At 44.3% G+C, this 26,325-nt stretch overlaps 1 protein-coding gene and 1 non-coding gene across 2 annotated transcripts in view; both read right to left on the bottom strand.

Annotated features, from left to right (window-relative positions):
* Positions 1-26,325, bottom strand: part of PTCD3 (pentatricopeptide repeat domain 3) — a 310,551-nt gene that overhangs the window by 253,393 nt on the left and 30,833 nt on the right. Inside the window, exons 10-13 of the mRNA XM_069632175.1 lie at positions 25,786-25,873; positions 25,641-25,701; positions 25,163-25,245; positions 22,265-22,409 (exon numbers count right to left, since the gene is read on the bottom strand). Of these exons, the coding sequence (XP_069488276.1) occupies positions 22,265-22,409; positions 25,163-25,245; positions 25,641-25,701; positions 25,786-25,873 (377 nt within the window). The remainder of the gene's footprint in view (positions 1-22,264; positions 22,410-25,162; positions 25,246-25,640; positions 25,702-25,785; positions 25,874-26,325) is intronic.
* LOC138517150 (small nucleolar RNA SNORD94) lies at positions 25,447-25,582 on the bottom strand. The gene has a single exon (XR_011282400.1). It is a non-coding gene; the product is annotated as a small nucleolar RNA SNORD94 (small nucleolar RNA).

Here is a 26,325-nt window from a genome sequence, read left to right as displayed (position 1 = left end):
CAAATTAATAAGTGTTTTACCAAGAAACCGAGTGTAAGTGTCTACTTGAACCACTGCGATTGTAAGACCTATGAGTTACATCCTTGTACTGCTCACATTCCCTCTTGAGATAAGCCTAGCTGCACAGCTCGCTACCAAAAACTGTAGTACAGCCTTATACCAAAGGTTGATTTTGCCTACACCTGTAGTCCTAATTGTATGTGGTGGTCCCAGAGGGTACTGCATGCAATTCCACCCAACAGGTACCTACCTCGTCTTTTAGCAGTGCTTCTCAGTTGAAATATGCTGTGGTTTTCTTTTAGAACAGATTCTAGTGTATGACCCTACACGTGATATTTTAACAAACTCTCAAGTTTGTGCAAGACTGATCTAAGAAGTGCCTCTGCTCCATAGACTGTTTCAAATGGACTTTGGCTGTCCTGGCTCCCTGCACTCTTCTAGCCCATTACCTTTGTATTGTGCGTCCCTCATAGGTGGTAACTTAGTTTAGACTCTTACTGCTGGGAAAGGCTTGTCTAGATTTCATTGTCCTCACACATACTGAGAACCTGTTTAACCTTTTTCCTTCCTTAAACCTTTCCTTTCTGCAACCTCAGAATATGCAAAATAAAACATATATATATGACAATGCATTACTTACCGTAAAAGCATTTGATGATTGTATCTGCTTAGATTCACATGCTGTGCACAACCCATAGCTCTTCTTCGTCGAAGACGAAGAAAGCATCAGCGCCCAAGGAGACGCAGGTTACACCGGTGGCTTCCTCGGACCGTTCGGGTTCGAAGCCCCTCTCGCAACCGCAGCCGCGACCAGCGACTGGGCTTTCGGCAAATAAGGGGGCCGCCCCCAAACCATCGGCCGGCGCGCACCAGCAGAGAGCGCACGCCGCCGTAGAACGTTCGACACCCGTAACGTCGAAACCACAGCCCTCCGCTGACAAACGAGTCAGAGAGCTTGGCGAGGATCGTCGTAGCCGACGCCCAGAAGCGTGCGCCGAAGGACACGTCGAGCGCTACGCAAAGGTCGAAAGACACGCCGAAAAAGCCCGCAGAAAAACAGGGACTACCCCCAGCACACCGGAAGGCTTTTCGGAGGGCGACGGGACACTTTCCTCGACGTTGTGGCATTACTGTCCTTTTGATTGAAGTCACCTCAGGGTGTAGGAATTGTGTAAGAAGCAAATCCAAAAATCATCCACTAACTTGTTCTGAAAAATAATTTTAAAGTATATTTATATTGTTACATGAATTGCCTTTTTAAAGAACACTTATTTAAAAATTGATGCTAAATATTTATAACTGAAACCTAGATACTCGTATTTACGAATTTCATTGGTACAGTTCTACAGCTCACATTTACCCCTCTTGGCTGCTCTACACTACCAACTTGTGCAGTACAGACCTATACCAAAAGGTGGGTTACCTAATCCCCAAGAAGCTAAGTGTTGTGTAGTCTCACACAGAGTGACTGCACCAATTCTTACCCAACACAGCCTAGGGCTGTGAATGAATGGGAACTTGCATAAAAAGCATCATTTTTGGAACTAAAACTGTGTCGACCACTGGAGGACAATATCCAAAGCAGAAGACGAAAGCAGACGCCAGCAACACATCCTGGACCACGAAGTGGCCGGTGAAGCCCTGCAGCTGTGCTTGCTGATCGACAGGTAAGACCTGTATGGGACGACTTCTCCCTTAGGCTCGTGGGACAAAGTCACCACAATACACTATTTTGGCGCAACCCCCGACTTTCCAAGGCAGAAGAATCCCAATACGCGGGGTACCGGGACCACCCGCGAGTGGATGGTCTTCCGAAGTGCGAATATGGGCAAATCTTTGTGGGCATCCAGAGGACCATACAGAATCAGGAAATCCGCATCTAGTCCCCTCACCAGAGTCCAGGACCAAGGAACTTCAAACTGGAGCTGTTTGATCTCGTTAGGCTCCCCTTTGGGAACACTACAACCCCGACTACAGGTAATAGGAAACCCAACCTTTGTTATAAGCTTGTACTACAGTGTTGATAGCGTGTTGAGGAGCCAGGTTCATCTCAGGAGGGATCAATGTGACCTGTAGGGGAGTTAGAGATACAGGGACAAGTATTCAAATAAACACTTGCACACAAGGTTTCTTGAATAAACAATTATTAATGTATTCATCAGTCAGTTAGAATAAGCCTTCAGAAGGGAGCAATATAATAGTAACACAAATACACTTCAATACTGTACAGTTTCTAAATCAGTAAAGACCCTTTTGGGATGGCCCACAGCTACAACCTACACCCTCAGGTGACTTCAATAGCTAGGGTGCTGGGGACATTAATACCCGTTTGCATTTAGAATACTGTTAGAAGTTGGTAAACGGAAAAGGTGATTAAAGCAACCAAGAGACCACAAATATTCTTAAGCAGGCAAATACTTTTGGATCCCCTAAGCAGTCATTCAGTATAATAGGCAAAGCCAAAGTTAATGGAGAAAAGTCTTATATAGTATGAAGCACCTCTGGTAGGTAAGTAGAAAAGTCTTTGCACAATGTTTTAGACGTCTGATGAAAAAAAGTATCAAATGTAAGGTCACAAGCCGTAGACGTGAGTGGTAGAAGACGCATGCAACTCTACAATGAGAGGTAAATTCTGCCAGACTTTTTACAGGACCTTTGTATTGAAGATAAAGTGCAGCAGATTACTTATGTCCCTGAGCAACTCTGCAGATCTCACTGTTCCTGGGCATCAGTCGTGGGGACAAGAGGGAGGACTTATGGGGACTCCTGCACTTCAATGGGACAGTCACCGCTTGCAACCGGCAATCTTCAAATCAGTGGCTGTTCAGTGTTTCAGCTCCTCAGGTCTACCGCAAAAAGCAACACCGTGGTTCCTGGCTGTCGAGATGGACTTCCCTTGCTTCTGGGGTCCCACACTCTGTTGAGGGGGCTCAGGTTCGGTCAGTCCTGCTTCCTGGGAGTCCTCCAGAGGCTCTTCCTGGAGCTCTTGGGCAGCTCAAAAGAAACGCACACAATCTGATGTTCCTCTCCCTGGCTATATAGTTTCAAGCAGCAACTCTGGAAATTCAACCAGCTACAAGGAGGATGTCCAGGTGGCTGACTTTGGAGTTGATTGGTCCCACCAACTCAAAGGGAGAAGAAGTCCTTGCAGGGGCTTCTCTGTTGATACGAATTTATAGTTTCAGTACAGCAGCAGGGCTTCACCGGAAAAACCAATGGTCCAGGAGTTGCAGCAGGTGTCTCTTCCAATTTCTTCTTCGGTTCCTTCGTCCAGTGGTCACCTGCTTTCCACGCCAAACGCCTAGCCTTTTATTCAGTTCTTTCCAATTCATTCCAGCCCAGCTGTCAGTCACCCAGCAGGGTGGCTGTCCTTGCCGGACAGTCAGCCAATCACTACAGAGTGCATTTGGGTCTCCTAGGAGACTTAAGCACGGGGAGTTTGGTGCACCTCCCTCACTTCTTGCCCACCCCAGACACCCTGGAGCCAGAGGTGGGTTTCACTCATGAATCCCACCAAAAGGCAAAGCTAACAATGGGACCAAACCTGGTTCGACGTGCAGAGTAAATCTCAAGAAGGACCTTTCCACAAAGAAATGGCGAAAAAAGAAGACTGGGGCCATTTTCACAAAAATGGCACCCTTGGGTGCTTTACTGTAGCTGCGAATGCTGCACGCGGTGAATGCACACCACGGTAGTTAAAACGAAACCACTGCCAGCAGCCAGTAAGGAAAAGATAACAAAAATGTTACATGAGAAGCTAGACAAAGATGTCTAGACCCAGCACACACCATCTTACAATAGGGTGCTGGAGGGGTTACTTAGTATCTCTTTGTCTAGTTTCTCATGTAACATTTTTATGTTACCCTTTCTACAATTAATGGCTGGTGGCAGTGGTTTACTTTTCCCTACCATTGTGCATTTCTACCGCAGGCTGCAATTGCAGCAAAGCACCCAAGGGTGCCCATTTTGTCAAAATAGCCCAGTCTTTTTTTGCCATTTCTTATTGGCAAAGTCCTTCTAGAAATGTACTCTGCGCGCCAAACCAGGTTTGGTCCCTTTGTTCATTTTGGCGGATTTCACTGCTGAAGCCTGCCTCTGGCACCAGTATGTCTGGCAGTGGCAGGAACTGCCTCAGTGCTTAATCCCCTTGGTTACAGGAATGCACCCAAAGGTGATTGGCTGACCGACTGTCCTTGGAGGACAGCCACCCTGCTGAGCGAGTGGCAGTTAGGCTTCAAATGAATGGGAGAAACCTGCATAAAAAAGGCAGGTGCCACTTTTCTGAAGTTTGCCTATTGCTGCTGTCGACCATCAAACCGTAGTGCAGGAGTCCCCAGACGTCCTCCCTCTTGTCCCCACGACTGAGGCCCAGGTACAACAGGATCTGCCATACTACAACTGGAAGCCAGCTGGTACCAATTGCTTCAGACCTAAGGTACTGTAAACTAAGGGGTTCTTCCCTCTTGTCGTGTAGCCTTGCTAGCTCTCAGTTGAGACTAGTCTTGGTTGCTTTTGCAGAGTTGCTTGCAGCTTTACCGCTCAAGCCTCCCATCTTGTGGCCCAACAGTGATTTCATTTTAGACAAGTCACATTCTATAACTGGAGTAGCTGGGAAAGGGTTAATTTACTTTGCATTGGGGTTCAAAAAGTACTTACCTGCTTAAGATGATCTGTTGGAGCATGGTTTTATTCCCCCTTTTCCTTTTGACAAAAAAAACTCAGTCTTGCTCTAAATGTGCCAGTGATATATCAGTGTCCACAGCGTCCTAGTTATTTAAGTCAACTCAGGGTGTAAGAAGTGTCTGTGTGCCGCCATCCCAAATGGGTATCTACTGATTTAAAGAGACAGTGTATATTTTGAAGTATATTTCTGTGTTACATATATTTGCTCCATTCTAAAGAAGGCTCATACCACTGACAGTTAAATAAATAATTGTTTAATCAAGAAACCGTGAGAGTAAATGTTTATTTGAATACCTGTCATTGTGAATCTCTATATTATAACCCTACAGCTCACACTGACTCCTCTTAAGATAAGTCTGGCTGCTCAGTCACTCTACCAACTTGTGTAGTACATGCTTATACCAAAGGTTAGGTTAACTATTGCCAAGAGGACAAAGTTGGTGCGGTCTCCCACAGGGTACTGCATCTAGGGTGTACCGAAATTCAGCTTCGATTAAGTATTTGGCCGAATTACGGAAGAAAATTTGGTATTCAGTGTTGGCAGGATACCTAATAGAATGCTTACTCGTAGCCCAAGTTCCACCCCCTCGTTTGAAGGCACTATATTGCACACATGTGTTTAGTGAAAAGCCCCATAAAGAGAAGCTATGCCATTATCATGAGCAAACAGTGTCTGATACTGAGGTGGCGGGGTCGTCCACGTTCTGTGTGACTCAGTGCCCACAAAGAGAAGCGAGGCCATTATCAGTGTATTAGTGTATTGAATGCCCCTGCGATAAGACAATATCAGACGGTGTCGCAGCACAGTGGATTGTGGGGGCATTTGAACTTGAAAGGCCACTTGGCAGCACTCCCTGCTGCACAGAATAAGGGAGATGCTGCTGTGCATTTAAAGCCAGCGACGAGACTCCTTCCTTAAGGTGGCCATCGGTAGTTACACTGCCAGCCTCCAGATTTACTCTGTTGAAAAGTGAGGAATGCGTAGGTGGAGACACGTGTGACATGGAGACGAGGGAAGGCAGTGGAGGAGGTACCGCAGGAGACTACAACTCCCAGAATGCACAATGATGGCAAGGGAATGTTGCGGGAGAGGGCTGTACTTGGCATGTTTTCACAAGAAAGGCTCTGAGGGGCATGGAGCTGCAGTATAAGTATTTGAATATAGCACAGCTGGTGACTCACTGTCAGCATAACGCATTTCTCAGCAACTGTTGACTTGTAAATCAGTCCCTGGAGCGTTAAGGGAAAAGCCATGTTTTGGTTATAGCGGTAGAGAGTAGCCCCCACTTCACACAGCTTTTTGAACGGGTTAGGGAATTGTTAAAATATCGAAATAAGAGATAGCAGGGGTTTTGTCTTTTCTATCATCGCTGGTCCTGCCACCCTTCCGCTAGACGTCCTGTGCCGATGGGTTCTGAGATTTCTACATTTGCAGTGCAGCACTTCCTACTGGGTTTGCGGTTTTCAAGCCACCCCATTTTGGTTGGGAGAGGATAACAGATCAGTGTGTTGGGCACAGCACCAGGAGTGCAGCCCTTGGTTCTCCCTTCCGACACCAATACCTCGAGTAGTGCATGAATTGTGTACCCTCCACCCCCATCACCACAGCAGTGTTAATGAGAATTCTCATAAATGTGCTAATTCCATTCACCTTAGAAACCCCCAGCAACTTTGCTGGATTTTGAGGACTTGATTTTTTTTTTCCTGGCAAGTGAGCCTTTCTTCACACTCATGTATTTTGATGCGTTTTAATCTTACATTCTTTAATTATGGCGTTTTAAGACAACTCCATAGGCATCATATTTTCATGTGTGTTACACGGCACACAGTGCAGTGACACAGGGAAGCCTTTCTAGGCTGTCCCAAGGTTTAAATACCTTATCTGGGATAAACTACTGTTTCCCAGAGAATGTAAAGTTAAATTGACTTCACTAGTCTTTTTAAATTCCTATACCCAGCACGCAGTATCTTACAATAGAGTGCTGAGGGGTTCCCTAGTATCCCCCCCACCATGTCTAGAAACTCATGTAGCAGTCAAATGCTACCCTTTCCTATCGAAATGGCTGGTGGCAGTGGTTTTACAATGAACTACCATGATTTTTCCTTGACGGCAAACACCAGTAGCTAAAAATCACAGGAGCCATGTTTTTCAGTATGGCGTCTGAACCTCCTTGTTTAAACAGGTCCCGGTCTTTTTTCGCTATTTCTTTTTGGAAAGGTCCTTCTAGAGTTTGTCTCTGCGCACCAAACTAGGTCTGGTCCCTTTGTTCCTATGCCTTTGGCAGGCTTCATGACTGAAGACCGCCTCTGGCGCCCGAGTGTCTGGGGTGGACAGGAAAAGAGGGAGGTGCCCGAAACTCTGTGCTTAGTCCCCTAGGAGACCCAAATGCACTCTGGCGTGATTGGCTGGCTGACTGTCCAGCGAGGGCAGCCACCCTGCTGGGTGAGTGGCAGCTAGGCTGGAATGAAAGGGAGAAAATTGTTTAAAAGACGAGTCTCTTGGACTGAAAGGCAGAGTCGACCACTGGAACGAAAGAACCAAAGACAAGATGGAAGAAGATGGCTGCTATGTTGTGCCCGGTGGAGCCCTGCTGCAGGTCTGAATCGCCAAGTTCACCTCGACAGGGAAGCCCCTTCAAGGACCTTTGAGTTGGAAGGACCAATCAACTCATAAGACACCTGGATAGGATTAACCAGGGGGAAGGACACCAGCTTGTGTGCTTGAAGAACAGGAACTGGAATGGAAGATTTGCCAATTTGCCAACTTTGTGATCCGTTCCCATGCAGTGCAGGAGTCCCTCCCCTAACCCCACCTCCCCCGACATCCTCCCTCTTGTCCCCACGAATGAGGCTCAGGAACAGCGAGATCTGCAGGAACAGAAGTCTTCAGCTGCATCTTTTTCTTCAAAATAAGGTACTGTGAAAACCCGACCGAGAGAACTTACCTCTCACTGCGAAAGTTTGTGGAACTCTGGCAACTTGCAGGCCTAGTCAGGCCTAGTCAGTGTGACCCAACATACAAACCTTTCTTCCGTGAACTCCTAATAACTATGGCAAAGACTTTTCCGTTTTAAATACCAGAACCGTTCTTCTACAAGACACTAGTTCATTGACTTTGGCCTATCTATTGAATTGAATCAACTCCTCTGGTGAACAAACTATTTGCACAGTTTTAAAGTAACTAATATTCGTTTTATCAACGTATGCCTTTTTGCTCCTACTTCAAGGGAGCTCAACTGCTTAGTAATCAGTATTGTACAATGTGTGTGATATTGGTTGCCTCCTTTAGTGAATACTTTCTAAATGATTGTATAATAAATTAATAATTGTTCTACAAAGAAACCTTGAGTAGAAGTGTCTGAATACTTGTTATTGTAGACCTTGTCTAACACCCTTACAAGCTCACATTGCCTCTCGAGATAAGCCTGGCTGCTCAGCTCGCTACCAAAAACGGTGCTACAGACTTATACCAAAGGTTGGTTTTGCTTACACCTGTAGTCCTAGCTGTGTGTAGTGGTCCCAGAGGGTACTGCATGCAAACTTTGCCCAACTGGCAGGGAGCTTGGTGTAGCGGCGGAAACTTGGTGTGCAATCCGGGTGGTGCTAGTGTCCGTCGAGGGGAATGGTGCTTTGCTTATATTGTTTGAAGCATAGTGGGGGGCGGGGGGGCGGATCGTTGTAATGGCAGGCCCTCATTGTAGGTTTGTGCTGTTTTGGGGACCGTCTGTGATTATGTGTTCCTATTCTTGTTTGAAAAGAAATGCGTCCACGCAGGTGAGCAGTGGGTTTGGTTCGTCAATTTTAATTGCTGTTCTCTTCTTTGCATGCACGAAATGTTTGGGTTTTTGCATACTGTATTTTGCTGTGATTTGGGAAGCGGATACATAGCATATTGCTCCTATTGCGCTGGGACACATGATGGAGCGGAAACGGGGCAATTGGTGTGTTACAGTACTTTCTTCTATCCAGTCGGCAATCGGTTTACAGAGGAGAGAGAATGCTAAGTGTTCTGGGCGTTGGGCTGCTACTAAGCACATCACCCGAAGGCAACACAATAGAAGGCTGCACTAGTTCGTGCGGTGGTGCTGTGCGATGGGGATTTAGCGAGGCATGCGGTTAGCTGTGCTTTCATACCTTTCCTGGCTATTTCGGGAGTGGTTGAACCAGTGCATTTCATGGAAATGTGCAGGAGGGGGGGAAAAAAAAAAAAAAAAAAAAACAAGATATGAATCACCAAATCATGAGCCTGAGCCTACTCGCATTGAAGAAGTTTCCACCTGGTGTACCTGCATTTGTTGCGAGGTCATGCCAACCGAGGTGGAGTACTGCTGCTGGCAAGAACACTCTGGATGCTTGACCTACATATCAGAAGACACCACTGCTATGAGTTACTGAGCTGCATGACTTCGAGGATTCTGATGGTGCTTATGCACAAACGTCGTGCAACAGTTCACTCTCGCAATCCAAGTAACCAGTAAGTGTACTCTAAATGGGATGTCATTTTGACCAGTGACAAGACTAACATTTCATGTTCGTCTCCAACATTGTCGTAACTTTGATCGATCACTGACAAATGAATGTAGCCCGCAAATTGAACATATTTCTCTCACTTTTTTGGAAATCAACATCACTTGCGTGTCTAACTTTCAACTAAGAAAAAATATTTCTCTATGGTCTAAACAGTTATGGATTGAATGGGTGTTCACTGTTGTAATGTGTTAAGACTTCAAAGCCCAAGTTATCCATTAAGTAACTTTTGTAAGGGCAACTATGCCATAGAATTTAGGATGCATTTTCAAGTAAGGGTGGTACACTTCAGGTTCAATTACAGTATGCACGTTTCTCTTCCACAGGTGGTACAGGCTGGTTGCCTACCGTTCGGTTACATGGTGGCTTATGGGAGGCTTGGATTCCGGGTTCGACGAGCAACCCTCCTGTTTTGGAGCAATTTGCAACAAAATCCCAGTGACAGCGGACAGTACAGGGGATTTTTAACACTGCTACAACACGTATGCAATGTGTAGTTTGTGCAATCAACATCACCAAACTAAATAAAAGACAAATGAGCATATACAAATAGTAGTTTCAATTGTCCAGTGAATCAAGAACAAGCTCCCTTGTTTATGAGGGACATGAAAAAATGGTCGATGCCCTTTTATGCTCACTTCGTCCGCAACAATCCATCCCCCTCCATTATACCCCACTTGTGGGTGGGAACGCCCAAAGTGCCAAACACCATGTAGACAAAAGGGATCTTCTGCACAGTGACCATTGTTCTCATGGCCTCCCCAGACAGGGTCTGCAGACTCCTCTCTTCAAGACTCCGCAACAAGCACGTCACATTCATACACACCCACTTGTCTAATCCTTTATAAACACCTTGACATTTAACAGGAGAACATCTGAGATCTACAAGGTATCAGTCATGCTACTTGCTCCCGATTGCTGAATCTGCTCGTTTGTTCGTCCAGATAAGGGTAGGTCACCTACCTACCTTCACCACTTAATAAGCCCCGCCCACCTGGTGCCTTCCTGCTTGCCGCTCTGTTTTCCTACTTAAGGAGCCCCCCAGCCTCTTTCCTTTACAGATGGGGAGCAGGTGCAAGTGGATCTAGGTCACCTGGTCTAAGCACCACCCACCTTCTTAGCCCTGCCACTTCCTTCCTGCTCTTAACTATTAGATCAAGGGTGTCTCTCGCCCAGGCGTCTGCAGTGAAGGGCAGATGAAGAAAAGGGCAATTCCTGTTTGATCTGTATAGACCATGATGACCCAGGGCCCAACCCCCTGCTCAGACAGCAGGTAAGCATGCACTAACATGTGTTACTCCCTCTGTCCCCCACAGGCCATCACCACCCCATCTGGTCCCCCTATGATGTTCCCTTGTGCCCTCCCCCCCCCCCTTCTCACACACAGGCGTTTCCTGTTTTGCTTGACTCTTCTACCCTGCTCCCCCTCAACCTCCTCCAACCTACTTCTGCAGGAGTCAGTCCTGATACATTCTGGTTTCACCATCACCGTCTTGTGGCCAATGCTGGATTTGACTTTTATGGACTTCATTCATTCACGGTGCGGCATTCTTTCTCAACTCTCATGCTGGACTTCCTTTGCATCTTGTACTCATGGTGGCCCCGAATCATGCTGCTCCCATCTTCATCTTGTATTCTGGCTTGCAACATTGTGTTACTACGGACTTCTGCAATTGTATTCGCTCTCCTCTTGCTTCTCCACTCTTTTTGACTGCTTACTCTGTTCTCTCCTCCTTTCCCTTCTCCCTATATCCTCCCCCTTACTTTCTTCTATGCACTTACTCTATCAGAATTGTCCCTGGATCTAATATGATAGCAACCTCGTCCGTTTCCTCCACCCTCCCATTACTGTTTTTTTTTTCCTCCCCACCCCCGTCCAGCACTCTCTTTAATGTCGTCAGGCCTTGTACGATAGTCACTTGTTTTGTTCCTCCCCTCCCTTTCTGCAGCCCTCTCCCTCACCTTTTGTTTTTCTCCGGCTATAACAGAAATGCCGTCAGGCCTAGTATGGTAGTCGCCTGTCCGTTTCTATTTCCTTCCCACTCTCCCCCTCCCTTCCTTATCTATGTCTTAACTCTTGCACTATCTGAAATGCCGGCAGGCCGAGTACGATAGTTAATTTCACATCCTTACTGTTCATGGCCTGTAAGAATGTCATTGTATTTTCCCTTGTTCCCTCCTTTGCCTTGAAGCGCTTTGAAACACATTGTGTATAGGCGCTATATAAATAAATCATATCATACCTAAAGACTTCACCATTGCCCGTTTCAAGTATTTTGTTCCGGGTAAATGGCACATTGCATCACTGTGCATTGTAATGGAATCTTTTGCGGTCCACGTTTGCAACTAGGTCTCCTTTTGATGCTTGAAAGTTCAACAACAGAGTAACACGTTACGATTTGCACCAATCAATTCTGTAAGAAAGTTATCACTCTTCATTCGACTAGGTTACACAGGTTTTTGCTCTTGGAGGAAAACAATTATTGCAGACAAACCTGTGTTATAATTCGGTCGCACATGCATACAGTATTTTTTCCCCCCCAAATATTTATCTTTTATACAGATCTTACTTTTTCAAGAATGCCTATAGTTTTCGGTTGCCTTTGTGAGCCGTGCAAAAAGTCTGGGCACAGTCCTGCATACATTCCCGAAGGATATGGATTGAATAAAATGGATTACAAATTGCAGTTTTCCAGTGGACGAGATTGAAAGTAGAGCACAGGCTGTCTTGAACGATTTGAGGGCCATTCTGCATCTGCAGCCTGCACTTCACTGATATGTGCAAACAATCGCAGTATACAAACAAGAATCTGCACGGAATTCGTAAAATTGGTTCCAAATGCAATTCCAACTCAATTAATGGACACTCTGCCTCAGGCGAGTACTGGATGATGAAGTTATGTTTGTTGGTATGGAGGACGATGGTCTGCATAAAGTATTCTCTATGCTCTTAATTTAATTGAGGCAGTGTATTGAAAATATAACTTCATCTTCATGAACAGATTAGAGGTTTCGGTGTATATTTACAAGTTGTCTTCATATGTCCATAATTACCAGATTATTGAATTTTAAAATGTTTCACTTTACTATACTAAATCTGTCCCCGCTTTCTGGAGCCTCTAATAAATGAGCGAATTGTGACCATTAGTAAACAGTGCCATAGTGCCCTTAAAGTCACAATGTTTTCGTTATCCTTTGCTCAGTTTTTTTTGTAGATTACACTAATGGAAGCACATAACCTCTCAGGTGACGAAACCACACGCATCCAGTATCCCAATCGTGAGCACAGTGATATTTGAGCGTTGGATCGGCCCACAGATGGAATGTTAGTTGTTATTCTCTTTTACTACTATATGGCAATGTACTGAAAAAGCAGCAAGATTCTGCATCAATTACTTTTCCAGAATCATGACGCTCACTCGCATATCAATTAATTTTATTGTACTTGTCCTTTACGAGAATGTGTTATGCTTGAAATTTCCAAAAAAATGAAAATGTTAATGTATAGTATCAGTTATTTACACTAAGTGGCATGTATGGGTGTCTATGTACCATCATCTGCGTCTAATGGTTTCAGTTCCATTTCGCTGCTTTCATCCGTACTAAAACAAGTACTGCATTGTAGGGGGATGCTGAAACTTCAACTACTACAATCACTTCCTCCTTTGCAAGAGGTCCAGAGTATAAGCTATGCATACTTAGTTTGCTTGCAAGAATTAAAGTAAATACTACAAAGGATATTATTTCAGACTGAAATGCATGTAACCTCGCACTGTTTCAAACTTTTCTGAATTCGGTTTGAACGTTAAATTTCCTCCCTAATGCAGAATGGATTAAAACTTTTGAGGGCGACATTACAATCAGTATGTTTTGCACAGTGATCTCAAGTACATGCGTTATCTCGGAAGGTTATCAGGCGAAATCTGGTTTATATGAATTTTCTATTATTGCAACAAACCTTATTATACACGGTTATTTATCATTTCATACTACTTTGTGTGCAAGCGCTCCGTGCGATGAGATTTTAATTTCCAGTACGATTGCCATTTTTTTTAATTAATATTTTATTCAAGGAATGTTCCCAGGATGTGGAATTAGAAGAGGAGGCACATGAACCAGGTGACCATAACCTAATATGGAGTACAATTGACATCACATTGTATTTGGAATACAATGTAGTAATGTTTTTAAGTCGCTCATTAGTTCGGTTTGTAAATATGTACATATGTTAGTTTGCGTGGAACGAAATTTGCTTGATATAAACTATATAAAAATGCAGTTTTTGGCTTGATGGTGCCGTGTATTACTGAAATGATAGTTATTTTTTATTTTTAAAGCGCACATCAGCCCAAGGGTATCGTGGCACTGTTACAGGTATACATTGCTGGTTACAAACAAAAAAATGTTGTGTATTTATTATATTTAATAATTCAGGAAAAACTACTAAATCTACATTACAAAATGTACTATTTATTTATACAAAATTATACTTCTGAATTGTACTCCACATATCTATTGTTTCAATTAGAGACACTCCATGAATTTCACCCCATTTGCAGCTCCCACTTGAAATGAATGCTCTTAGATATGTGGAAATTAATATGATCGCATATGTTTCAGTCACACTTATCTTTTACATGACCTTCTTCAGGATTTGAACAAATGCGATATGTTGGATTGTATCTATATCTTCTGCACTTTCAACACCAAAAGTAGGGAACTGAAACCATCAGTGAAATACAACATATATTTTTTTAACAGCACATAAATATCCCAAGTACTATCTGTACATTTTCCTCTCTATAATAAGATCAATAGGATTTTTTTTTTTTAAACTTTAACAGGTGTGGTAAACAACTACAGTGCGGCAGCATGACAATTCAAGCATGTATATACCATAAACATTAGATAGTCTCTCAGCATAGCGTGTAATATTTACAGAGTAGGCATGTTATTTGGCCCTGCCGGGCTACTGCTGTTCGAGTCCATCTCACATAAATATACTCTGAGCGGGGCCCAGATGTCCTTCGGTTTACCTGGGCTTGGTAAAGTCATTACATAGTACTCCTCACATTCATTCACATACATTAGTTGATTGAGGAAATAATTTACGTGCGGTGCCTGTACACTCTTCCATTTTTGCAGAATGCACTTTTTGGCCACCGCACAAGCGATGTTAAAGAGCCTTCTGATCACCTCGGATCTCTTACCTATATCTCCAAACAGGTATTTTAATGGTGTGAGGTCCACCGGTATCTGCTTAATGCTTCCAGAATTTTCACCACCTCCCCCCAGAATGCATATATGTGTGGGCAGCTCCAATACAAGTGGAACGAGTCAGCCTAATCAGCCCCGCATTTCTGACATCTGCCAGGGCTGCTTCGTGTGAATTTCGCAATATTTTGGGGTGTGTAGCGTAACTTGTTCAGAACCTTAAATTGGATCAGCCGGAGGCACGCATTCATGGATACCCTCTTGGTCAGTTCACAATACCTCTCCCAGGACCTATCACTAATGGTAGCACCCACATCCGATTCCCAGGAGGCCTTTATAATGTCCACAGTAGGAGTATTAGCCTGTATGGCCGTGTAGAGTCCCGATATACTGGTTCCCGATCGGGTGGACAGGGTGGCCAGGCACGGGTGTGGTGGGGGCTCATTAGGGAACAGGGGCCATCTAGCCTTAAATGCCATTCTCATTCTATAGTATTGCAAAACCATCAATTGAGCTCTACCCCATCCCCGTTTTGAATTCCTCCAATGTTATACATTTTCCATTTGGGAATAGGTCTTTGATTTTGAATTGTCTCTCAGGAGCCCATGTCTTTTGCACATCAGAGTCGTACGTGGGTGCTATACCTGGGAAGTTCCAGAACGGGGCTTCTGAGTAGTATGGTGACTCTAAACAGAGCCTGTGGAAGATGCTGGACAATGCATGCACTTTTGTACTAACTGGGTCGAATGGACATTCATCCTTGCGTTTGTTTTTAAAGATAACGGACCTTAAGTCGGTCGGACGTGCTGCATGCGTCTCTAGGACTATGTGGGGTGAGGTGTCTTGCTCGTCATACCAATGTTTAACAAACTGGGCCTGTGCCACTAGGTAATATAATTCAAAATCTGGTGCTGCTATGCCACCTTTGTTATAAGGTTCGACCATCTTTTCCCACTTCATTCTGGCCGCCTGCCTCCATACCAGACAAACTCCACCACCATAGACCTAAGTTTATCGAAAAATTGCCTACCAGGCCATATCGGGACATTAGTGAATACATATATTAGTTTGGGGAGAATAACAATTTTCAATACAGCAACCCGGCCAATGAGCGATATGGGGAGTTTGGCCCAAAAACAGAGTTTAGCGGCAATTGTGTCCAAGAGGGACTCATGATTGTTCGACAATAGGGAGGCTCCATCTCTCGACACGATCACACCCAGATATCTAATCTCATCAGGGGACCATTTTAGACCATGTGTATGTTCCGGACATTTAGTGGTGGGGGTCAAGGGAAAGATTTCCGATTGGAACGGTTAGTTTTGTTTACCGAGTATTCTGCAAATTCCTGTACCCCCCCCCCCCCAAAATCACTGGCCCCAGGTGTGTGTCTGGTTCTCGGACATGCAACAAAGCATCATCTGCATATAGAGAAATGGATTGGGTCATGCCAGACACGTATATGCCCCTCAGACTTTGATGTTCTCTAATGGCTGCTGCGACTGGTTCCACCGTGAGGGCGAACAATATTGGGGAGAACGGGCACCCCTGTCTCGTACCCCTTCCCAGCATAAACCAATCAGACATGGTGCGGTTCGTCAATACCCTAGCCCCTGGGTTGGTATATAAGAGCTTCACGCATTGTAGGAAGTATGGACCTAGTCCAAACTTCTCCAGCACCAAGAACAGGTATCTCCAGGACACCGAATCACACCTTTCCGGCATCCAGAGACACAGCCACCGCCTGGGCATCAGGCTTAGGGCCTCATCACGAGTTTGGCTGTAACCCTTAAATCCGGCAGTAGCGCCATTACCGCTGGATTTGAGGGTCCGCCAAATCAGGGCTTCAGCAGATTTCTCCCCTGCTCTGAGCTAGGGGGAAATCTGCCGAAAATGTGAGCTCATACCGCCGGCGGGAAATCTGCCGGCGGTATGAGCGCGAAAATTCCCCATTGAGCCCAATGGGGAATTCCCGAATGGGCTCAGTGGGGAATGGGGACTCCCATTACCGCCAAACCCGTGATCCGGCGCTAATAGCACCAAGGGGTTTGGCGGTAGGGCAGATAGCGCCAGCGCTGGCGTTACCACCCAACTCATGATGAGGCCCTTAATCTGGGCCATGATACCAAATAGCCTACGGGAGATTTAACGCCGTGGGTCTGGTAGGGATAAACCCGCACTGGTCCGGGTGGACCAGTACTGGCATGTTAGGCAGTAGTCTCGTGGCTAGGGTCTTTGCAAATATCTTGGCGTCGCAATTTATAAGGACATTTCATTCGACGGGCGTCTGGGTCTGAGGAGCACCGTTATAATAGCCTCCCTCATGGATGTTGGGAGTGTCCCCAGTTCCAAGGCCTCCTCCCACACAGACAGGAGCACCGGGGCTAGTTCCTCGCTGAGCTCCTTGTACAGCTCGGCCCCCAATCCGTCTGAGCCGGGTGCCTTACCATTAGCTAGCGACTATCGCTTCCTTAATTTCCTTGACCGATAGGAGTTGGTCAAGCAACAGTCTGTGCTCTGTTGACAGCCTCGGGAGTGTAATGTTTCCTAAGTATTCTCCAATTTCTTGTGATGTTTTCAGATCATGGTTAGCATACAGGTCTGTGTAGAACTGGGTAAATTCTCCATTTATATCTCCCTCACTTGTGGCCACCGTACCGTCCCCCGCCATTATGCTAGAAATCATGGTATGATGTCTTTCGGCCTTCAACAAGTTGGCTAGGGTGTGACCCATCCTACTCCCCTCGCCATAACGGCGTGCTTTAACTGGGGTTGCCATATACAGCAGCTACCTAGTGGCCAGTCTATTGAATTCCTGCAGGTTACCATTAATGTCCACAAGGACACTGTCCTCATGCGCGGATGTGTATCGCATCTCCAATTCGCCCAATCGCTTCTCAGTTTCCGCCAGTTCCATCCTGACGGCTCTCAACAGCCCCGTGGACTTAGAGATCAGAATCCCCTCATCCAAACCTTAAACATCTCCCATAGAGTTGCACTGCTATTCACTGAATCTTTCTTTGTTTCAAGGCAGAACTCCACCAGTGTGTGTAGTGCCTCCGCCACTGTGGGATCTCTGAAAATAATCGGGTGCCATTTTGCATATTCTGGGAGGGGGCTTTATATTCTCCAGTGTCATATTTAAAAGGATAGGCGAGTGGTCAGATAGGGTAATTTGGTACATGAGCGATGCAGACACCAGCCAGTAATCTATCCGGGACTCTGTCATGCACTGAGGAGTAAAAGAAGTATTGCCCTTTTATGGGGGTGAAGAGCCCTCCCGGCGTCCACTAGCATGAATTGTACCAGGATTTGTTGTAGGATACCAGCGGTTTTGGTGGGGTTTCTGTGTCTAGACATAGAGCGATCTAGTGCGATATCCAGAATGGTATCGAAATCCCCTCCCCACACCGCTTGCTCACCACCAGAGAAGTAGACCTCTTGTATTACATTTGTGTACAAATCGGGGATCATCCACATTCGGGCCATATGTGTTCACCAGTATTAATTTTTCCCCTACGATGCTTTCCCACACTATCACGTAGCGACCTTGTGGGTCCATCTTGCTCTTACCAAATTGAAACCCAACTGAGGGATGATCAGGATGAGTACTCCTCTCGTCTGTGAAGAGTTCTCGGTATAGTATCTGTGTTGACCCCACCCCTTCAAAAGCTCAGTGTTTACTTTCTGGAGTGCATGAGTTTCCTGTAACATGACTATCTGGGGGTGGTGTCAACGGACATAGGTCCCCACCTTTTTTAACTTGGCTCGGTTATTCAACCCTCGGACATTCCATGTGCGGAGCTTTAGTCTCAACCCTTGGGCCATCTTATTGGAGTTAGCCATATCCACATGTCTTCATCACGCCCCACATCGCACTGCTATTTAGCAGAGTTACATGTGCCACACTGTCAACACGTTTAAGAACTTGTGGGACTCTTCCAACCGATTCCCAATATCCCAACTCCCCCTGGTCATTTCCACAATGCTCAGAGCTAAACAACTTGCAATACTTTAATCCCCCACCCACATCATCTTCCCCAACTTGACAATGCCTCCCTGTAATTAACATTCCCCTGAACTGGATGAGCTTTCCAGAGGGTCACTAGTTGCAGCCATCTGGCACACCCCAGCGAGAGACTCACGGCCTGGATAATCATGAGTCTTTGTTCAGTTCGTCCTTGTTATGTAGTTGTCAATTTTTCCTCAGCCGACAGGTAGCTGGTTTTCATTCCATTTTCAGTCTGTCGGGTCGCGCCTCTCATCTCTTGGTTGTGGTCTCACGTTAGCCTGCTCTCTCCCAGCTATTCTCACCTTTTGAAAACTGATCGACCACCAACGGCACATCCTACTCGGATAGTGGTAAACAATTAATCGCCTCATGCCCCTTCCTGACTTTCTATGGCCTTCCCCAATAAGAACCGTGTTTTGCTTCACCGGCGGGATTGGGGGCTTTCAAGCACTACTCGAATGTGAGCACAGGGCTACCCACTTCTCAGGGCTGCAATAGAAAGTTGGGGAACGACTACAAAAAAAAAAAAGTCTAATGCTGCTCATCCTGGCTTACCCTATGCACTTGCATAGCCAATGCATGAATGCAACTTACTTGGTATGGGAACGCAAGGTCACCTGTCTCGCATGAACCTAGACAATTATAATTGCACACAATTATAGTATGCAGTGTGCAATTAAAGGCTGGCCCCCGTTACGCTCACAACAGAATGAATATAATCCTCTCGGAAAAGCAGCATCTTGCAGGGTTTAACAAGGTTTAGTAGTACAGAATTCAAAAAAATTTATTAGCAAAGTTATCTGCTGTTTGAGAACGTTGAGACTGCAGAATAAATTTACCTTTTGAGAGGCCACAGCGTCAGTAATGACATCATAGATAGGGTCATAACCCGCACTAGCGATCGGTAAGACAGTATGCATGCTCATGCTGCATTGTTGGATGCCAGCCTACAATTTGTTTATTTTTCTGGCGTATTTTGAATTTCATGTGTCAGCTGGGCTCATCTCTCCATGGAGGGAGGGTCAGGTCGTGGGTTGATGCGTGTTGGAATGGAAGAAATTAATAAAGTCACTGACGTGCCTTGTCCGGTCTTTTATTATTGTGGCATTCTTTCACAATATTTAAGCCTACCCATTCTATGGCTTCAATCGCTGAAAACAAGCTTCTATTGTTATTTAGCCTTGTGTGAAAGTCAGCAACCACTAGCCTAGAAGGACACAAGACGTTGAGTACCCATAAAAAAAAATACTGAAAGTGGACATCCGAACATTGTTTCAATTCCTGCAATCTGTTCGGACAATGCGTTACACCGAGCAAAGGGAACTACCAAACATTCTGCTCAACTACACATATTTGTGATTAAAAATGACATGTGCTGTATGCATATTGAATAATTCAACAATGCACGAATGTGCTTTTTGATGAAAATAAGGGACACCATGTTCTGTTGAATTCCATTTATACTGATCCATATTTTAAAAAACCAAGTACGTAACACGCGGTTTGAGAAGTCTACTAATTCTTATTTGTGTATAGTTTAAAGAGCAGTGAATAGAAGTTTGATTTTTTTAGCTGGTATTGCTTAATGGCATTGTTATGGGTTGTTAGCTGGAGCATATTGTGACAATTATTCATAGACAACCACAGGCTAGTGATATCTAAACCACTTTGTCCCGTGGAATATCCGGGTGAGCTATCAACATTGCATTATTGTGCACCTTAAAGTAGGTCTTGGGTGGATGTGCCGGGTGCTGAACATTTTATTCCCAGTTCTGTTCTTATGCCATCTGTCTGTGGTTCCCAATATCCTTCAGGTTCTCCATCCCATAAGGAACTATACCCACTTCACAGCACTAACCTTTCATGCACATCAGGATCTCAACTACCCCATGTTGTCATGTGTGTGTTCATTATGTTCACGATTAGGCTTCATCCTGTGCAGAATTACAGGGTAAATGGATAAATTCAAATAAAGACCAGCTACTAAAAACTATTTTTATTCTGTTATCTACACAGATATATTGTACCGTTTTGAAAATGCCATAGTTTCCAGCTACCATTGGATGGATTCCTCAATCAACAACGCAGATACACCTAAACAGAGCTTTTTGCATTACCGTCATGTGGGATGTCGACAAAATGGAACCCTTAGATGGAGGATGACATGTTCATTTGTTATTTATAACAAAGAACAAATGATTCAATACTTCACCTTAAAGTTTTATACAAAACACCCAAAATGGTGTAAAATGTAAAACATAAAAAAGACAATTTACACTTGTTTAAAGATCCACAAAAACCATATAACCCTACATTCCATTAATTTCACTTTCTAACATCGGCACTCGTACAACTATTATACAACCTCACATTCAGTCACTCTAATATTCGAGAACAATATTATTCAGTTTAGATCCTCTTAGTACAGTCTTAACATGTATAACTGCCTGTCTTTGATCAGACAGTAGGTCAACACGTGTTTCAGGTTGTATTTTCTAGACTTTAATCAGTCCACTATGTACACCAACCCTCTTCAGGGCAGACAACAGGAACGAAAATAACATCCCTTCAGATCTAGTAGAGTGGATCAGGTTACCTGGAAAGCAACAGGTGAAGACTCCCTAGAGATGTCTCAAAAACCGGTCCTCAGCCAAGCCTTTTTTTGTATGCACAGTTTTTGCACAAAAAGACCACAGGTGTCTATTGTCCAAAATTAATGGACCATACCATGTTATTTTAGCCATCTATGTTAGGCTGCATAGTGGCTAGTTCACACTTCCTTCTACTTGGTAGACACTAGTCCCAGTAGATTCGTCGTGCAGCGGTTCTCATGTATGCCTCCTCTGATTGCAAAGCGGTACCAGATGTCGGACAGGGATCGATCTGCCCGTAAGCAGTACCAGCAACAAGGGAGGTACCAGCGACAAGGAGCAACCAGTCATCGTTTCCGGTGTAGCAAGATGCTGATGTGAAAGCGTTGGCATTGAAAGTTCGAATCCACATCTCATGAAAGGAACACCATGTGCGTCATTAGAAAGTTTTGCTGGTGTAATTTAAGGGCATATAATTGGTAGTTGATCGCAATCAGCAGATCATGAGGACGTTACAAACATTTGAAGCATGCAATGTTCGCTAGCTATTGCAAAACAGTTCATTTCGTGGACTTAATGTCGTTTTGGGAGCATTCTTTGACAAATAAAAGCACTTGCTACATTGCAGACTAATGTTTTCTTTAAAAATATTATCCGATTTGGGACACGCTGGGAGAGGAAGTGTGCGTTTATCTTCCTGGTTCTGCATTAACTGATTTGGCGTGTGTGATGACTGGGCGTGTTTGTTTATGCTGGCCAATAAACGATATGCAGCTCCTATTTTCATGACGTTAAGTGATGACAGCTTCAGGGGCAGGCGATCTGTATTCTTGCCGTGAGCGCCCTTGAAGTTAATGTGAGGGCTCAACAGATAAGATTGGCACAAGATGGCCACACCCAACCCATTTTCGCATGTGTAAAAGTGAGGAAAACTAAGTTAAGATGCATAGGAAATGTTTTTTAAAGTATTACAGTATGCTTAAAAATGCAGGCGCAAATGATGCAACAACATTTGAGCACACTTCCCTTTAAGGGATGCATTTTACTGTTGCAGATGGGGCAAAGAGGGTTATGGGTGCAAAGTTCAGAGTTAATACAAGGACAATTTTTTAGAGTCAGACCTAAAAGGAGCTGGATATTAAGTTAGTTCTACATGGTTGTATTTGCAGTGAAATTGGCAGACAGATTGGCCTAGTGATTCTGAAATCTTATCAGATAGAAAATAAATGAACATTACCTATATTAAGAGCTTTCATTTCAACCAACGTCTGCAAAGCCGGTGACCTGCCAACTGCACTACATCGCTTCAGACTCTTCAACACAGTGTTAAAAGTAAGCAGGTTGGGCTTCACCTTCTGTTGTACCATATCCTTCAGAAGCTCCTACGTAAAAACACCAAACATTTTTTAATTGTCTGCATTAACTGGAACCAATGGGCCCAACAAAGTTAACTTTGAATAATGTATTGCTAAATGCAAGACTAAAACATAACTTGTGCTTTAATGCAAGGCTAATGTTAAACAAACCTTAGTCGAGTTTATGATAATGCCCTGATCACCCACTACGGCTATTTTTTCAGCACACGTCACCTTCTGTGAAGTGCGATAGGGACATTGTGCCAATGCAACTTAGTTAACAACTTTGTGGTTGCTTGTATGAGGTGCCCCGGGAGCACTAGTGGACGCAGATACTTCCATGGTGTTGTCTTTGTTGTAGTGTGCAGTTTAATCGCTTGATGCCAATTAGAGTACTATATACTCTAAAATGGCTGTGAAACAAGATTTGCCTGTCCCTTAACAATTTTGTCTTTAGATCCTCTTGCTCTATGGTAAGCCTTTACCCAGATGAAGCTTCAGCTTTCGCAGGCTTAGTGGTGGTGTGTGTGTGTGGCTGAAGTCCAACTAACTGCTCCATAAAACCATATCTGAGGGAGTACAAAAACTCCACTCTTAGTATAAGCATGTACCACCTGAGAATCTGTGGCATGGACAGAGCAGCCAGGTTTATCTTACAGGGGAGAGAGGGATGTAGCTTGGTACAAAGAAATTGTAGCAAAATTATGGTACAAAGAAACACTGAAACTACTGTAAACCAAGGGTTTATTTAAATACAAGTAGGCCAATATAAATCTTGGGGTTAAGTACTATAACAGATTATAACAATCAACTCAAATGCACATGGTTTACATGCATAACCTTATTGAGGGGAGCATGAAGCAAGTCAAGGCGAGCCAAATTTAAGTTATACATTCAGCATAGCAATACTATTCTTTGGGAATATAACCAGTTAAGACTTTTTGAATACAATCAGTAATTCAAGGGTAGTTCACCCTAACGGCCATGAAGGGACACTCAGTTGAAATTGCAGACTCTTAGGACAGTTGTAAACCAATTCTACTGAGGCAAACAAGACTACTCCTAGTATAAGATTGTACCACCTGAGTTCATGGTAGCATAGACCGAGGAGCAAGGCTCATCTTAGGAGGGAGTGAGGCCTGTAGAATCAGTACAAATACAAAGGGCACAAAGAAACACAAACACTAAGCATGGTAAAAATGGTTTATTTAATTACAAGTAGGCCCAGACAGATCTTGGGGGAAATAAGTACCATCACAGATCATATAAATACATAGAAAAACACTATGCTTGAAGTTACAGACCAAAGCACACAACCTAATTTGTAACACCTAACTGGAATTCTATGGAAGTCAAACCAATAAATTACTTTCAGTAATATAAGGGTTGTAGACCCTAGCAGTTGTACTGCGACGCTCAGCAAGAAATTACTTAATAAACCAACTGGACAATATACTTTTGTGAATAGTGGAACACTTCTAGGTACAGTAAAACAGCTATAACTGATGATTCAGGTTAACAGTTATTGTAGAGGAGTTGGCCCTTGGGGTGTAATATTCAATTACAGTTGCTTTTCAGTGCGTCCTGTAACTTTAAATGGCTAAACCTTGTGAGAACTACAGTTCCCAAGGGTAGAGTGGATCTCTGTATCCCTTGTACATTTTATTATGTGAGACCAGCAGCCCCCACCTTATGTGGAGTGTGGGGGGTTGGGGGTCTGGGGGGGGGAATGCTGGGTATCTCCCTTCCCATTCTAAATGAGACATTTGTTACAAGGACAAACTTACCTTTAATGGCTGGTGGCCGTGAATCTTTATATTAATTTGGCACACCACCCTGTGTGTCAATTAAGACTTAGGAAGGAGCAGTCGGTCAAGCCTGCCCAGGCTCCAGAGGGTATGTGATGTGCAGAAGCGAGGGAGGAGTCCAAAACTCTGCAACCCTTTGTCTTCCAGCCTGACTGCGAGAGCCCCCCACACCCCAAATCCCCTCCTGACTGCGAGACACCCCCCCCATCTATAAAGTAGTGAGGAGAACATACAGCTGTTACATGAGAATGTATGATAAGGGGCTACTAGGTAACTCCCCAGCACTCAACCTAAGATGTGTGCTGGACCTACAAAGGTAAGTAAAGTCAAATACCACTTTACTATTCTTGGGAACAGTAGCTCACACAAGAAAGGTATTTGACGCTTAAGAGAAATCCAAAGGACTTCTCAGTAGCACTGCACTGAATGTGCTGTGCGTCACCATGCAAAAAGTAGATGCCCAAGGAGTGGAAACACTATCGGGTCAAACCACGAGAGGCCACTCAATCCAGGGATAAGAGCTGGGAGTCTCTAAGGTTAAAGGGAATTAGTACAGAAGTTAGAATTCTCCTTAACAGGAGGGGGTGGGGGGGGGGAAGCTTCCTACTCACTTAGGAACAAGGACAAAGCATCTACAAGTCCAGCAAAAAATTCTGGGGAAATCGCAGAGGTGCGGAAGATTCATTTTATAAATGATCTAATTTAACAATTAGGACAATCCCAAGGACTAGGATTGAGCGATTTATCCAACTTTCTTCTAAATCAGAATTGGCATTGCCAATCTTCATAAACCTACCTCTGTAATATATACTTTGTAAACTGACTTCATGGCACAAGGCTCCAAACCATTTTAGGGTTGGGCTTTATAATATCTAGTGAGCTGTTCTACGATTAACCAAATTAGCAGTTTGCAGTCTTACAGTACCTAGCTATTCAGAGTAATGTGCATATTTTATGGCCACATTTACCTACCAAAATTAGATCCCATTTCTCATTATAGTTGTCTCTCACTTCCGGAGCTGCCAGTATCAGAGCATTGAAAGCATACACATCAGCTGAAGGAAAAAAAAAAAATGCTTAGCTGTGAGCAGAAAAAATGTAATTCAGGTCAATGAAATCTGCCCTTCCCTCCCAATGGAAACAAAAATTACTTATGATTCTAAACAATATCCCAATACCAAACCATATAGAAAACATTTCAGCGCTTTAACATTTCAAAAACAATATACTGCCCAAATTCAATTATGAATGCTGTGTAGGCTCAGATGGGCGACTTTCTCATGCAAACCTCCCACAGACGGCCAACTACATGTTAGCCATTCTGAAAAGGTTTGCACTCAGCTCCCATAATCCAGCTGAGGTCCGTACCCCTGCGCAAATCATCATTGCCAATAAATTAGTTATCTGAGTCGCAGCTGTTTGAATTACAGGGAAGAATGTGACAACTCACCAGTCAGCCTCTGGTTCTGTAGTTCTGTGTACATGTCGAAAGCCTTTTTGTAAGCGCCATACTGCAAAAGGAAAAAAAACAGCCAATGAAACAGAGCACAGTAGCCGGAGAAAAATGTAATTGCTACTTTAAGATAAGCATTTACCTTCACCATACCACGGATCATTGTACAGAATGAGGGCGCATTTTTTTCAACCATCAAACTAAATATTCGCTCAGCATTATTGTTCTCCCTAGATAAAAAGGAAACAAAATAGTTTGACTAGGAGTAAAACAATCCTCTCACAAAATGAAGAATATGTGAAGGACTTGATTGATCCAAGTATTACATTTTGGTTGGGTCATTGTCCTGCAAAATAGCCACTGAAATGCTTACACACTACTGCAAGCGCAACCTCCTCGTATATGGGTGCTAGACAAAGATTTTTGACAAATGCAGCAGCATCCTGTACCTTGGGCGACATGTTTTCTCCCTGCCAGGCTTAATCCAATGCATGAAGGCACGAGGCTCTGTTTTTTGTGCTCAGCCTGAACAGTCCTTGCTATTCCTACGACTGTGGTGGCCCAAAGGCATCCCTTACACAGAGAATCTACACTTTGTTAATTCTGGGGCCAGGACCAAGAGGGTGGTGGTGGTGGTAAGGGGGGGGGGGGGGGGGGAGGGATATCATGGCTAGCTCTTGTC

This window comes from Ambystoma mexicanum, chromosome 6q (assembly GCF_040938575.1).
Source record: "Ambystoma mexicanum isolate Mex_15411 chromosome 6q, UKY_AmexF1_1, whole genome shotgun sequence".
NCBI lineage: Eukaryota > Metazoa > Chordata > Amphibia > Caudata > Ambystomatidae > Ambystoma > Ambystoma mexicanum.
Note: the sequence above shows the minus strand (reverse complement) of the source record. Positions and strands in the feature narration are given on the sequence as shown.